General features: G+C 39.7%; 1 protein-coding gene across 1 annotated transcript; it reads right to left on the bottom strand.

Annotated features, from left to right (window-relative positions):
• Positions 1–6,527: 6,527 nt before the first annotated feature.
• On the bottom strand, positions 6,528–8,060 carry LOC113929500 (RNA-splicing ligase RtcB homolog). The gene is given in 2 exon segments (XM_035727753.1): positions 6,528–8,020; positions 8,022–8,060. Coding segments are annotated over 2 exon segments (1,518 nt in total). The 3' UTR covers positions 6,528–6,541.
• Between the last annotated feature and the right edge of the window lie 8,461 nt (positions 8,061–16,521).

Below are 16,521 nucleotides of genomic sequence, written 5' to 3'. Positions count from 1 at the left end.
ATCCACAAAAGAATAAATTAAGTATTAGAACTTCACCAAAATTTAAAACACTGTTCTAGAATAACAATAATAATACAAAAAAACAAACCACAACTTGGGGGAAAATACCTGCAAATTACGTATCCCATAGAGGATCCGTATTTAGAATATATAAGCGACTCTTGCAAGTCGATAGTAAGAAATTCAGTTTTTAGAAAGATAAAACATTTGAACAAACGCATCACTAAAAAAGATACATGGATAGCCAGAAAGTGCATAAAAAGATGCTCATTATTATTAGGTAGGAAAATGGAAAACCACAGTGACATACTACGACACAACAACTGGAAAGGCTAACATTAGACTAAATAAACTGGCAATCCTTCCGGGTGTTTACCTCGGTGTCTTCTCCCGGGTGAAATAAAACGTATGTCCCTACAAAGACTTGTACATGAATGTTCATAGGACCTTTATTCGCAGCCACATGGGAAACAGAATGTTCATGAATAGAATGGGCAAACTGGCATAGCTATACAATGGAATAGTGCTCCACAATAATGAGTTTCCTGATACATGGAACAAGGATAAATCTCAAAATCATTATAAAAAGTGTATTCACAGGGGCACCTGGGTGGCTCAGTTGGTTAAGCATCTGCCTTCGGCTCAGGTCGTGATCCCAAGGTCCTGGGATCCAGTCCCGTGTCAGGCTCCCTGCTCGGCAGGGAGTCTGCTTCTCCCTCTCCCTTTGCCTTTCTCCCTGGCTTGCACCTGCGCTCTCTCGCTCTCTCTCAGCCACTCTCACTTTCTCCAATAAATAAATAAAATCTTGTAAAAAAATGTGTATTCACAGAGTAAAAGAAGTGCAACAAAAAAAGGAGCCCACAGTTCACACCTGTGTATATACAGAGTCGGGAAAGCAAAAATCAATCTAAAGTCATAGAAAGCTGATCAATGGTCAATTGGTACTGGGGTCAAGGGGAAAGGAAGGGACAGAATGGAGTATTACAAAGTGGTACAAGGAGGGGCACCTGGCTGGCTCAGTCAGAACATGTGACTCTTGATGTCAGGGGTTGTGAGTTCGAGCCCCACGTTGGGTATGGAGATTACTTACAAAACAACAACAAAACAAAGTGGTACAAGGAAACTTTAGGAGTATTGGATATGATCGTTACTTCAATTGATGTGACGGCTTCCCCAATTTACGTATTTCAAAACTTTTCAGATTGTATGCTTTAAATATGCACTATTTATTTTATATCAATTATGTCTTGATAAAATTGTTACACTCTTTTTTTGAGATTGTATTTATTTATTTGACAGAGAGAGACACAGCAAGAGAGGGAACACAAGCAGAGGGAGTGGGAGAGGGAGAGGCAGGCTCCCCGCCGATCAGGGAGCCCGATGCGGGGCTCGATCCCCGGATCCTGGGATCATGACCTGAGCCGAAGGCAGACGCTTAACGACTGAGCCAACCCAGGCGCCCCAAAGTTGTTACACTCCTTAAAATTCTGATATTAAAATAAGAGCTGCCAAAGTATTCTTGGTTGTCTGTTCATTTGGAATCAATTTTCAATCTATTACTTAATATAATGATAATGTGTTTGTTTGGCCATATTAGGGCATATCCTTTCCCCTTTAAGTGGACTAAGTAACTAAGGGTTAGAATTTCCATATTGGAAAATGTTTATCTGAACCCTTTTTAAAGATAAATCTGTATTTCATGTATCACAGCCCCCTTTGCTTTTTGAAACACAAAATACAGAAACCGAGAAATCTTTTCCTCTATGTCACAGATGACAGGGCCAGCCTGGATGGTAAAGTACTGTATGTTGCAGTTAGCTGATACTACGTACAGGTTTCTGTTTGCTTTTCTGCACAAGGAATTTCAGACTGTTGGCAAAATTACCTTCAACTCCAAAAGGAAATACGTAACTGAAGTGATCAAAATGGGAGAAAAAATCTAGACTGGCGAATACTAATCCCAGAGAAAATATTAGTAAGGATATTGTCATAATCAGGTATATTGTGAAGTGGCAAAAAAGCTCGTTTATTACCTCCAACTACTGTGGTGGTCATGTTACAATATATGTAAGTCAAACCCTCATGCTGTAGGACTTACACTTACAAAGGGATGTATGTCAGCTTCTTCTCAATGAAACTGTGCGAAAAAAATTGAATGCAATGGCAACACAACGCATACATATTTAGTAACTTTAAACTTGAGCACAGGTATAACGCTGATTAAAGGAAAAGGATAATGTTTATGTTTTCCCCCCATTTTAATGCACTGTTACAACTCAGAATAGGTGTCATGTCAAAATCATGTCTTTGGACCTGAGAATAAATTCCCTTCTGGAAAATCGTATCATTCTATGACATTTTAGAACCTACAAATACCTTGCCGATCATATAATTTAAACCCCTTATTTAATTACATTATTAATAAGTGCCTCTGAAAGGAAATAATCAGTTATTACTTAAGATTATACAGATTTAAGGTTCTTTCCTATCCCAGGGGCAATGACTAGAAACAACTTCTTGGATATTCTTCTCAAATTTTAACACACAAGCACACATTTAACCTACTTAACAGCATCGCAAGGAATCTAGAGAGTTGTGATGACTTGCAGTAAATCTCAGAGATAGTTCTCTGCTGGGACTTAAAACCTATCTTCTTTTTTATTATGAAGCATTTTAAATAATGGCTATAGATACAAATTTAATAAACCCTTTTTTTTTTTTTTAAAGATTTTATTTGTCAGACACAGCGAGAGCAGGAACACAAGCAGGCGTGGAGGCAGAGGGAGAAGCAGACCCCCCGCGGAGCAGGGAGCCCGACGCGGGGCTCGATCCCGGGACCCTGGGATCACGACCTGAGCCGAAGGCACACGCTTAAGCGACCGAGTTCCCCAGGCGCCCCAAATTTAATAAACACTCTTAAAGGCACCACCTAAATTTAACAAGTATTAACATTTTATTTTTTTCATTTTCGCCTGTTAAGAGAAAATCCATTTGGCATGCCTTTTCTTAATCCTATTAACCCCCATCCATTCCCCTCTGACCATTCTCCTGAATGTTTACTTTGCTGTTCACATGCCTATCTTAAAAAAAAAAAAACAAAACAACTCATTACATCCATGCATTCCATAAGCAACCTGTAACATCCTTTTATGTGTAACAGAATGTTCCATAACGGAATTGTAGCTGGTTGGTTAAGCAGGATCTATTCAATAAAATATAAGCATGAATCCACTTCATTTTTCTACACTCACTTCTTTTACTCTGCTAAATCTCTCCTGTACTTACCTACATCGTGGACAGATGCCAGAACTTTCTAGTCATTTGAGGCTGTTAGAATTATGTTTAAAATTCTAATTTCATTCTATTTGAATATAAGCTCTTATATTTTTATGGTACTTCATTAATATATAGTTTATATATAGTAAGATCCACAAACATTAAGGATAATATTAAGGATGCCACTGTGTAATCAAATACACAATATGGGGACGCCTGGGGGGCTCAGTCAGTTAAGCATCTGCCTTCGGCTCAGGTCATGATCCCAGGGTCCTGGGATTGAGTCCCACATCGGGCTCCCTGCTCCACGGGGAGCCTGCTTCTCCTTCTGCCTGCCATTCCCCCGCTTGTGCTCTCTCTCTCTGAAAAATAAATAAAGCCTTTAAAAAAACACACACAATATAGTGTGTAAATTACATAAAAGCCTTGTTACATATGTATCTACCCATGCAACCACCACTCAGATCAGGACATAAAACGTTCCGATCACTCCCAGAAAGTTCCCTCGCGTACCTTTGCGTACCTTTTAAGGCAGCATCCCCTACCCACCCCCCCAACAAAATGGAAATACTATTCTGACTTCTATCATCATAGCTTCATTTTCCTTATTCTGGTATCTCATATAAATGGAATCCTACCATTCAGTGTAATGTCTGACTTCTTTCACTGACGTCATGCTTTTGAAATACATCCATGTTGTTACATATATCAGCAGCTCATTCTTTTTCTTTTTAGTACATTGAGTGGTACTTTGGTGTGTGAATTTCAGTTTGTCCACTCTTCTCTTGATGGGTTTGTGTTATTTCTAATTCTTGGCTATTATGAAGAAAGCTGACATGAACAACGTTTACAGTCTTTTTGTGGACATCTGCATTTAATTTTCTTGAGTAGATGCCAACAAGTAAGACTGCTGACTCATAGAGCACTACACATTTAACTTTACTATAAACTGCCAAACACTTTGAAAGTAGTTGTCACATTTTACACTCTTAACCACTGATATATGAGGATTCTAGTTACCACATTAATGTCAACATTTCGTAGGGTCAATCTTCATTTTATCCATTCTGTTAGGTGGGTACAAAGTATCTTATTGCAGTCATTTCCTATACTTTTAAGTGGAAAACCCAACAGGGTTAACAATTACTGTTGCTTGCGCATGCACAGAGTGTATGTATCTCTAGAAGGATGCCCAAGAATCTGAGCATGCGAATTTTCCTTTAGTGAGGGCTGATGAGCCCCTAATTCATTGGGACACTGCTGTGGCAAGTAGACTTTTCACCCTGCAACCTTTAATTCCTTTTCAAAGGAATTACACATTATAAATGTATTACGTATTGAAAAAATAATTTTTCAGATCACTCCATTACTCCATCATGAACCTCCAGCCCACTTCTATCCCAGAACTAGGTTTGTGAGTTGGGGGATTTTTAGGGGATGGTCAGGTGAGTTTCTAGCAACCTCCACCTCCTTCCTCTTCTTGGCTGTACCTCTTCTCATAGACCCGAGGGCATGAGAGAGGGAAGGTAAAGGGACACACTTCTCTGGCTGCGAGCGTATCTTCCGCTTTGGGGGTGTTGCAGCTTCTCTAACGTGGCTGGCGTGAAATATGTCACACCGCTGTGCAACCATAATCCCCAATCTCCACAACTCTTTTCATCTTGCAAAACCGGAACTCCATACCCAATAAACACTAACTTCCCCTTCCCCTGGCAGCCAGCTTTCTACTTTCTGCCTCTGTGAGTTTGAGAATTTGACTACCGTAGCTCTCTCTTGTAGGTGAAATTATACAATAGTTGTCCTTTTCTGACAGGCACATTTCACTTAGTTATAGTATCCTCAGGGTTCATCCCTGTTGTGACATAGGTCAGAATTGTTTTTCCAACGGAAGTTAGTATTTGATCTGGTAGACTCCATAGGGCACACTGACCTCCCTTAAGTGGGTGGGCACCATCCAATCCATGGCACGCCTGAACACACCAAAAGGCAGAAGAGGGAGAAATTTGCCCCTTTTTGCCCCCGCCTCACTGTTTGAGCTGGGACAGGTCATCTCATCTTCTACGGAGACTAGGATTTCTACCATTGGCTCCCCTGGTTCTGAGAGCTTTAGGCTCAGACTGAATTACACCACCGGATTTTATGGGACCCCAGCTTACAGATAGCAGATGGTGGGACCGGTTAGCTTCCATCATCTAGACTCAATTCCTCATAATAAATCTCCTTTTCTTCTTTTATCTGGAAGCTTCTATTAGTTCTTTCTCTATGGGGAATCCTAACACAGTAGTTATTCTATTTTTCTTTTTTTTTTTTTAACAACATATTGCAACTTTATTGGATTTTTCTATTTTACTGGCTATTTGGACTCAACAAAGGCCTTAGTAACCTGTCACTTTAACATCCTCAGGTGTCACCGTACAGAACACAAAATCTGACTGGATGGCACCCGTCAACCTGTCGAGCAGAACAACCGTTAACATCACAGCTGTGGTCATGTAATGCTTTTATAATAATTCAATCACAAACATATTCAGTATCATGTGCAGGTTTTCTGCTGCTGCAAGACCTCATCCAAACCAGGCCTCATTAATGACAGGTCCCAAAAGATGCCATGTGCAGGTAAGGCAAAACTCTGCCTCATATTTAGGATAAGCAAAGTAGCAAGTCTATGAAAAATTACTTTTGAGCCCCTATTCCTATACCTCCATACACATTCCCTCCTCAACGTATCCCATTATCCATTCATCTAACATCCGGATAGGACCCCGTGGGTACTTTCCAAGTGAGAGTGGTGTTTAGGGTTTTGCTGGGTTCAGGGGAAGGGGCTGGATGGGTGGATGAATGGACAAACCAACAAAGGGAGGAGGGAAAGGAAACATTCAAAAAAACTTATTTACTAGAACGCGCTTCATCTCAGACTATAAACCGGGCTTGCTGTAAAGAAGTTCATTCTGATGACTACAGGCTTCCATGAATGAGTTAGGCAGTATCTTGATCTAACCCCACCCCCTAACATTTTCCTAAAACCTGTGGGACAATCAGGGAGGAAGCACAGACATCCCTTTCCAAACGAGGGCAATGGGACTCGGTAATGGAAGGTAATGTTACCACCCTGGCTCCTGAGAGCAGCAGCTGCCCGCCAGCCATTCGGGGGCGGGCAGTTACAGCTGTGCACGTTGAGCCGGTCGGGTCTCGGGTGTCTGAGGGGCGTTTCCGTCCACCTTTGTTCCATGAGGGGCAGTGGTGTTTGGCAACTACGGTCAGCGTTCTATCCTCTGATCACGGCAATCGGTCTCAGTTTAATGGCCTTCTTGCTGATTCCAGCATTGTGGCAGGTGTTCACCACATCTGTCACGTTCTTATAGGACTCGGGAGCCTCTTCCATAACCAATTTGGGTGAGGCAACGTGGATTGCGATTCCCATATCTGCCAGCTTGTCCAAGACATCCTAAAAATCTAAATTACGACGAGATTTTGCTCGGGACAGTGCACGGCCCGCTCCATGACAAGTTGTTCCAAAGGTCTCAGTCATGCCCTGTTCAGTGCCAGTAAGAACGTAACTACAAGTGCCCATGGTGCCGCCGATGAGCACGGGTTGTCCAGTGAGTTGGTAATCAACAGCAATGAGGGGATGGTGAGGGGGGAAAGCTCGGGTGGATCCCTTCCTGTGAACCAACAGTGTCCGTTCCTTTCCGTCCACCACAGGCTGCTCTACTTTGGCAATATTGTGAGAAACGTCATAGATCACATGCAGGTCCAAGTCATCAGGGGTTGTGTTGAAGACCTTGGCAAAGGCCTGACGGGTTGAGAAGGTCATGGAGGAGCGGTTGACCCAGGCATAGTTCCCAGCAGCTGCCATCCCCTTCAGGTAGTCCCGACCCTCTGGGGAAGCGATCCGAGCACAAGCCAACTGCCGGTCGTTGACTATAATCTTGTCTCTCTTCATGGCTTTTTCCATAGCTACCAGTGCATCTGTGGCTACTCGGTGGCCCAGGCCTCTGCTTCCACCGTGGATCATCGCACACACCTGTCCCTTATGGTCGATGCCCATTTTCTTAGCTGCGTACTCATTGAAAATCTCATCCACAACCTGGATTTCTGCATAGTGGTTGCCTGCTCCCAGGGTCCCCAACTGAGGAAGTCCTCTTTTCTTAGCCCTCGCAGAGACCTTGTTGGGGTCGGCCTGCAACATCCTTCCGTACTCCTCACAGTGCTCCTTGTCCTCAGCCCAGGCATAGCCTTCCCTCAGGGACCAGTCCACACCCATCTCCAAGGCCTCCTCCAAGTCTTTGGCACTCATGGGAATGACACCTTTTGATCCCACCCCGACAGGAATGTGGTCAAACATAGCTTGGGCAAGCTGCTCCTTCACAGGCTGGACATCACTTTCGTCTAAATTGGTTCCTAGCAAGCGCACACCGCAGTTGATGTCAAATCCAACGCCACCTGGGGATACCACTGCTTCAGGGTCACTCATATCAAAGGCTGCCGTATTCCCAACAGCAAACCCATAACCTGAATGGACATCAGGAAGCCCAATAGATCGATGAACAATCCCAGGCAGGGCTGCTACACTGCCAATTTGTTTCGTGGCTGGCAGGAAGCCACCGACACCACCACCCCGACAGGCATTCCTTAATTCTTCAAACGTTAATTTTTCCAGAGCATCATTCACGTAGAAAACTCCTTCAACCTGCAGGTTGGGCGCGAAGCCCTTCTTGATTCTCCAGCAGTTGTTATTGATCTTTTACCAAGAACTGCAGCTCATCATTATAACTACGACTCATGGCGGTGACAACGGTAGCAAAAACTGCCCGCTCCGCTTTGAAGAGATGCTGCGGCGCTGTCCCGCTGCCTGAAGCCATTATTCTTTTTTTCATTTGTTGAGGAAACACCATACTGTTTTCCACAGTGGCTATACCGTTTAGTAATCCCAAAACAAAGCACAAGTGTTCCAATTCCTCCATGTCCCCGCCAGAGTCTATTTTATGTTTTGTTTTTATAATGGCCATCCTAAAGCATGTGAGGTGACATTTCATTGTGGTTGTAAAAATCCCATCACTGATTACTGCTGTTGGCCATCTTTTCAAGTACTTACTGGCCATTTGTATATTTTCTTTGGAAAAATGTGTCTTCAAGTCCTTGCCATTTTTAATCGGGTCGTTTGATTTTTGTTGTGGTTGAGTATTTTTTTATATACATATCTGGATATTAACTCTTGTCTGATAGGATTTGCCAATATTCTCCCTTATTCTGTGGGCTGCCTTTTCTGTTGAGTATGTCCTTCCCGCAGATGTGTTTAATTTTGATGTCCTCCAATTTTATTTTTTCTTTCGTTGCCTTTGCTTTTGGTGTCATATCCTAGAAATCAGTGGCAAATCCAATGTTGTGATCATTTCCCTGTATCTTTTTTAAGATTTACTTATTTTAGGAGGAGAGCATGTGCGTGAGCTGGGATAGGAGCAGAGGAGCAGGGAAAGGGAGAGGGAGAAAAGAATCTCGAGCAGACTCTGCGCTGAGCATGGAGTACCACAGGGGCTTGATCCCACAACCCTGAGATCATGACCTAGGCCAAAACCAAGAGTTGGAGGCTCAACTCAATGAGCCACCCAGGGGCCCCATCCTGTATCTTCTTCTAAGAGTTTTATGATTTTACCTCTTAATTTTAAGTCTTTGATTCCAATTTGACTTAATTGTTGTATATGGTTGAAGATACAGGTCCACCTTCATTCTTTTACATGGGAATATCTAGTTTTCTCAGCTGTTTTTGTTGAAAAGATTGTTATTTCTCCAGTAATGATCTTGATACCATTGGTGGAATCAATGAACTATATAAGTGAGAGTTTACTTCTAAGCTCTCTATTCTATTCCATCGGTCTATAGGTCTGTCATTGTGCTAGTACTACATTGTTTTGATTACTGTAGATTTATAATAAGGTTCGAAATCAGGAAGTATGAGAACTCCAACTTTGTTCTTCATTTTCAAGGTTGTTTTGGCTAGGGGCACCTGGGTGGCTCAGTCGGTTAAGCGTCTGCCTTGGGCTCGGGTCATGCCCACAGGGTCCTAGGATCTAGTCCTGCGTCAAGATCCCTGCTCAGTGGGGAGTCTGCTTCTCCCTCTTACCCCTCACCCCTGCTGGTGATCTCGCTCTCAAAAAAAAAAATTTTTTTTTAAAAAGATTGTTTTGGCTATTTTATAGGTCCTTTGAGATTTCTTATGAATTTTGGGATGTTTCTCTATTCCTAAAAAAAAAAAAAAGGTCACTGGGATTTTGATAGGGATTGTATTAGAGCACTTTTAGTAGTATTGATATCTTAGGAATACTCTAATTCATAAATATAAGAGGTCTTTGCCTTTATTGATGTCCTCCTTTCTTGGAGCAATATTTTGTAGTTTTGTAGTACAACTCTTTTGCCTCCTTGGTTAAATTTTTTCCTAAATATTGTTTCTGTTGTTATTGTAAATGGAACTGTCCACTTCCTTTTTCATCATTAATTGTTGGTGTACAGCAACACAACTCATTTTGCCTGTATATTTTGTATACTTTAATTTGGCTGAACTCATTCATTAGTTCTAATAGTTTTCAGAGAATTTTTTGAGTTTTCTATATATAAGATCAGGTCAAGTATGAACAGCAATACTTTTACTCCTGGCAAGAATTTCCAGTACTACGTTGAACAGAAGTGGTGAAAGTGGGCATCCTTTTCTTGCTCCTGATCTTAGAAGAAAAACTTAATCTTTCACCATGGAATAAGACATTAGCTCTGGGTTTTCCATATAAGGGCTTAAAAAAAAAAACTTTTTATTTATTTATATTAGAGAAAGAGAGAGCATGAGCAGGAAGGGGGGGTTGGGAAAGGGCAGAGGGAGAGGGAGAAGAGGGCTCCCCACTGAGCAGGAAGCGCAATGAGGGCCTCCATCCCAGGACCCCATGGGATCATGACCTGAGCCAAAGGCAGACGTTTAAATGACTGAGCCTCCCCGGCCGCCCCCGCTTAAGAGCTGTTTTTATGTTGAGGTAGTTTCCTTCAGTTCCTAGTATGTTGGTTGTTTTTATCATGAAAGCGTGTTGAATTTTGTCAACAACTTTTTCTGCATCCATTGAGATGATTTTTTTTCCTTTGTTCTTTTTAAGTGGTGTATTACATAGATTCGTTTTTATATGCTGAATCATCATTTCATTTCTGGAATAAATCCCATTTGGTCATAGTTTATAATCCCTTTAATGTATTGTTCAATTCTGTTTGCTAGTAATTTGTTGAGGGTTTTTTTTGTGTCAATGCTTTTTTGGAGATCTTGGTTTACAATTTTCTTGGAGTGTCTTTGTCTGGTGGTGTTATTAGGTTAATGCTGTTTCACTGCATGAGTTTACCACCCTGTTCAATTTTTTTGGAAGAGTTTGAAGGTGATTGCTCTTAATTCTTTAAATATTTGATAAATTCACCAATGAAGTCATTTGGTCCTTAACCTTTCATTAGATTCAATATCATTACTAATTATAGGTTTACGCATATTTCCTTGTGGTTCATGATTCCGTCTAGATAGGTTGTGTATTTCTAGGCATTTCTTTCTTTTAGGTTATCCAGCTTATTTATGCAGATTTATACCACTATCTTATAGTACCTTTTATTTATATAAAAATATTAATGTCCCTTCTTTCATTTCTGGTTTTATGTATGTGAGTCTTCTTTTCCTCTTCATCTTGCTAAAGTGTTCTCAATTTTAGTAACTTTTTAAAGACACATGGTTTGCAAATATTTTCCCCCACTCTGCAGGTTGTCTCTTCACTTTGTTTCTGGTTTCTTTCGCTTTAAAGAAACTTTCTAGTTTATCCTTAATTTTGTTGCTTATGCTTTAGGTGTCATATCCAAATAATCATTACCAAGACCCATAGCAAGGAATTTTATTCCTATGTTTTCTTCTAGGAGTTTCATTTCTCATCTTACATTTAAGTCTTTAATTCTGGGGAGTGGCATGAGCTATAGCTCCATTTTTATTCTTTTACATGTGAGTATCTAATTTTCCCAGCATCATTTATTGAAGAGACTATTTTTTTTCTCCACAGAGTTTTTTTCCTGACTCCTCTGTCAAATGTTAGTTAACTATATATACCTGGGTTAATTTCTGGAGTCTCAATTCTCTTCCATTGGTCTATTTGTTTTTATTTCAATACCATACTGTTTTGGTGAGTATAGCCTTATTGTATATAGATGGAAATCAGGTAGTAGGAGGTCTCCTACTTTGTTTTTCTTTTTCAGAATATCTTCGGCTATTCCTGGTCTTTTGTGGTTCCATATAAATTTTAGGAATCTTTTCTCAACTTCTGTTAAAAAAAAATGCCATTGGAATCTTGACATTGCGTTGAATCTATAGATAGCTTTTAACAGTATTGACATTAAAAAAAAAAAAAGATTTTATTTGAGAGAGAGAGAGCGCGCAAGCTGGGGAGAGAGGCAGAGGGAAGGGGAGAAGCAGACTCCCTGCTGAGCAGGGAGCCAGACGCGGGGCTCGATCCCAGGACCTTGGGATCATGATCTGAGCCAAAAGAAGACTCTTAACCGACTGAGCCACCCAGGCATCCCAGACATTTTGAGAATATTAATTTTTCCAATCCATAAACACATACATCTTTCTGTTTGTGTCTTCTCCAATTTCTTTCATCATTGTTTTGTTTCTGATCTTGAAGAAAACCTTTCAATCTTTTACCACTGAGTCTGATGTTAGCTGTGGGCTTATCATATACAGCCTTTGCTATGTTATGTTCCTGCTGGCCTAATTTGACAATACTTTTTTTCATAAATTAACATTCAGTTTCGTCAAATACTTCCTTACACCTACTGAGATATTCATGTGATTCTTTTCTTTCATTCTACTAACGTGATGTAGCATACTGATTAATTTGTTAATGTTGAGCCATCCTTACATCCCCATGATAAATCTCACTTGATCATGGTGAATGATGCTTTTAATAAATTGCTGAATTTGGTTTGCTAGTATTTTACTGAGAATTTTTGCATTTATATTCATCAGAGATAGTGGCCTGTAGTTTTCTTTTCCAGTAGTGTCCTTTTTTGATTTTGGTATCAAGATAATGCTGGCCTTACTCAATGAGTTTGAGGGAATCCTCCTCTCCAATTTTTTGAAGAGTTTGAGAAGGATTGGGTTAATTCTTTACATGTTTGCTGAAATTCCCTAGTGAAGGTAACTAATTCTGGGTTTTTGTTAGGCAATTTTTTTTTTCATTACTGATTCAGTCCCCTTACTCGTAATTGGTCTACTCAGATTTTCTATTTCTTCCTGATTCAGTCTGGGTAAATTATATATTTCTAACAATTTTTATATTTCTTCTAGGTTGTCCAGTTTGTTGGCCTAGAGTTGTTCATAGCAACCTCTTATGATCCTTTGTATTTCTGTGCTGTTAACTTATGTTTTCTCTTTTTCATTGTTATTCTACCTAAGAACTTATCAACCTTACCTTTTCAAAGAAACAATTCTTAGTTTAATTTTGCCTAGGGTATTTTTTCTTTCATGTATTTGTGCTCTAAATCTTTACTGTTTCTTTCCTTGGGCTAACTTCAGGTTTGATTTAGTCTAGCTTTTATAGTACCTGAAGGGGTAGAGTTAGGTTTTTTATTCAGGATCTTTCTGCTTTCATAATGCTGGTATTATTGCTAAAAACTTTCCTCCTAGGACTGCTTTTGCTGCATCTTAAAAATTCTGGTATGTCGTATTTCCTTCTCAATGTCTCAAGGAGCTTTATTTCCCCTTTAATTTCTTCTTTGATTCATTGACTGTTCAGTTAACTGTTGTTTAATTTCCGTGCGTTCATGAATTTTCGTTCGTTAGGTTTCATTATTGATTTCTAGTTTCATGCCATTGTGGTCAAAGATACTTGGTATGATTTCCATCTTTCTGAATTTCCTAAGACTTGTTTTGTGGTTTAACATAGTATTTATTCTAGAAAATGTTCCATGTATGCTTGACAATACAATGTATATTTCATTGTTGGATAGAATGTTCTGTATATGCCTGTTAGGTCCATTGGGTCTTTAGTTTTATTCAAAACGACTGTTTCCTTTTGATTGTCTGGATGATCTATCCATTTTTGAGTGGGTACTAAAGATCCCAACTATGATGGCATTACTGTTTATTGCTCTTATTGGCTCTGTTAGTTTTTGCTTTATCTATGTATGTCTCTGATGTCTGGTGCATAAATATTTACAATTGTTTTATCATCTTGATGGATTGGCCCCTTTAATATTATCTAATGACCTTCCTTGCCTCTTTTTACCATTTGTATTTTGTGTGATCTAAGTATAGCTACCCCTGCTTATTTTTGTTACCATTTTCTTGAAATGACTTTTTCTAATCCTTCACTCTCCGTCTATGTGTATCTTTTAAGGCTGAAGTGATTCTCTTGTAAGGAGAATATCACTGCATTTTTTTTTTTTTAATCCAACCAGCCATTCTATGTGTGTTGACTGGAGAATTTCATCTGTTTAGGTTTGAAGTAATTATTCATATGTAGGGACTTAGTATGGCCATTCAGTCAGTTGTTTTGTGGTTGTTTTCCAGACCCACTATTCCTTGGTTCTTGCCTGTTGTCCTTTTTCATGTTTTGATGTCTTTTGGTATTAATATGCTTTAACTTCTTTATCGTATTTTTTAGGTAATATTTTCCCCTGTGCTTACCATGAGACTTACATAAAACCTTAAAATTATAACACTCTTTAGTATGACAACTTATCTTCAATGTATTTCCTAAACCTTACACTTTTACTTCTCCTCCCCCTGCCTTAGATTTTTGTAGATCAAGTTTTGACCTTGGTATCAGAGTCTTAAACTAATGGTGGAAAATATTCATTAATTTGGGCGCCTGGGTGGCTCAGTTGGTTAAGCGACTGCCTTCGGCTCAGGTCATGATCCTGGAGTCCCGGGATCGAGTCCCGCATCGGGCTCCCTGCTCGGCGGGGAGTCTGCTTCTCCCTCGGACCCTCCCCCGTCTCGTGCTCTATTTCATTCTCTCTCAAAAAATTAAATAAAATCTTTAAAATATACATACACATTAATTTGTTCACAGAAATTTTATATAATCTTAAGTTATAATTCATATCCTATTTCTACCATAACAGATTTAATTTTCTGTTCTATTCAAAAATATTTAAATTGCCCTTTTTATTTTAGAGCTAGCTTTAATTAAGGTATACTTGCATTCTGGTTTACTATGCAGCATATGTTAACTGTTTATCCACCGAAGCCCTTCAATTAGGATTATCCATTTGTTTACTATTTAAACCTTGATCGCCTCTTATTTTCACTTTTTGTATCAAGCAATAGGCTATAGTGAGAAAAAGACAAGGACACGGATCCCACCCCAAAAGAGGTTGTAATCTAAACAGACATGTTTACAGCTCACCACTCTACAAGGTGTACCATGGTTTTAGCGCTACAATGCATTGTTAAAATTTTTCATTTTCCATTTTTGATTATTTAATGATTATCTTATTTTTAATTTAAATTCAGTTAGCCAACATACAGTACATTAGTTTCAGATGGAGAGTTCAATAATTCATCAGTTGTGTATAACACCCAGTACTCATCACAACACGCGCCCTCCTTAATGCCCATCTCCTGGTTACCCCATTCCCCAAACCCCCTCCCCTCCAGCAGCCCTAAGTTTGTTTCCTAGAGTTAAGAGTTTCTCATGGTTTTTCTCCCTCTCTGATGTTACAGACTCTGTTGTAATGGTACTCAGAGGAGAGGAATATTTCAGAGCAGGAAGGTCACGGAAGAGGTAGCATTTGAACAGGCCACGAAAGATTCAAACAAACCTTAAAAATGCCCTTTTGTTAATTATTCCCTGTAAAATTACTGTTCTTTCTTGCAAAGTGCTCATAAGTTGCTGTTGTCAATGCACTTATTGTAATTTTCTATATTTCTACATAGAGCAAAGTCTTTTTTTGTATAAATATATATGCAGTACCAAATAAATGAAGGTAGTGATAATGAAGTATTAAGGATTCACATCTGTAATATGTTTATTATTACATAAATTTTGTTTTCAGTCCTTAAAAGACACATCAAATGGATAAGTCCAAACAACATAATTCATTCACTAGAGGATGAACTAGATGAAAGAGCATACATAATATTTCATATTCAATATGTAAACAAAGGACCAGATAGCCTAGGTCATAACAGTAGTGAGAACTTAAAAATACAGCATCTTAGTTGTGGAAAAATTCATAGTCAGAGAATATCAAGGACAAAAACCAGTCCTAATACTTTGAGGTTTGGATCAAGTAAATTCCCTAAGAGAAATCCCCCAAACTTGCATTGTGTAGATCAGGGAAATCATTGATGGCAAAGTTGTAAGTCATGGTTTTAAGTAACAACTCTGCCACTTAACCTTTTAGCACCTCTGCTTTCTCAGCTGTAAATGGTAATGACCCCAACCATATGCCCTTCAAAGGAGTTATGCTGTAACCATCACCTCTGTGGGTGAACATACTTTATAAAATATGATTCACTTATCAAATATAGTTGTTACTGGCCAGGTATACCTTAAGCCACCTCGAATTTTTCAGGCATATCTTAGAGAACAAAAGCTGGCAACATCATACCACGTATCCAATGAGGACACTCCTGGTTTTTATTTTTACTATTGCACTGAGTAAATTTTGGGTAGAAAAAGTTGAGGGGGGCTTCTGGGTGACTCAGGTGGTTGAGCGGCAGACTCTTGATTTTGGCTCAGGTCATGATCTCAGGGTCATCAGATCAAGCCCTGTGTCAGGCTCCACGCTCAGTGGGGAGTTTGCTTGAGATTCTCTCTCTCTGGTCCTCAACCTGGGTGTCTCTCTCTCTCTCTCTCTCTCTAATAATTAAATCTTAAAAAAAAAAAACAAACAAAAGGAAAAGTTGAGGAGTCCTCTCCATATAGATGGCTAGCTGTGGGATCTCAGAAACTTTCTACTCTGCTAAGGCTCCGTTTCCTCATCTGGGAAGGGGGGATCCTAATATCTCCCTTCTAGAACACTGTGTGAATTAAATAAATACCACATGTGAAGTGCTTGGCACAATGCCTTGCATGTGGTAAGAGTACACTAAATGGCAGCTCTCATTATTATATTCCTGATACTCTGGAAGCAATGAGAGAGTACTTGTTGATACATTTATGGAAGTCCTAATGGGGACACCAACTTTCCATAGGTTGTGAATCTAGTTTGTACAACTCCTAAAAAGCTATA

The sequence above is a fragment of the Zalophus californianus genome, chromosome 5 (genome assembly GCF_009762305.2).
Source record: "Zalophus californianus isolate mZalCal1 chromosome 5, mZalCal1.pri.v2, whole genome shotgun sequence".
Lineage (NCBI taxonomy): Eukaryota > Metazoa > Chordata > Mammalia > Carnivora > Otariidae > Zalophus > Zalophus californianus.
The sequence above is the reverse complement of the archived record's forward strand: the minus strand, read 5'-3'. Positions and strand labels throughout refer to the sequence as shown.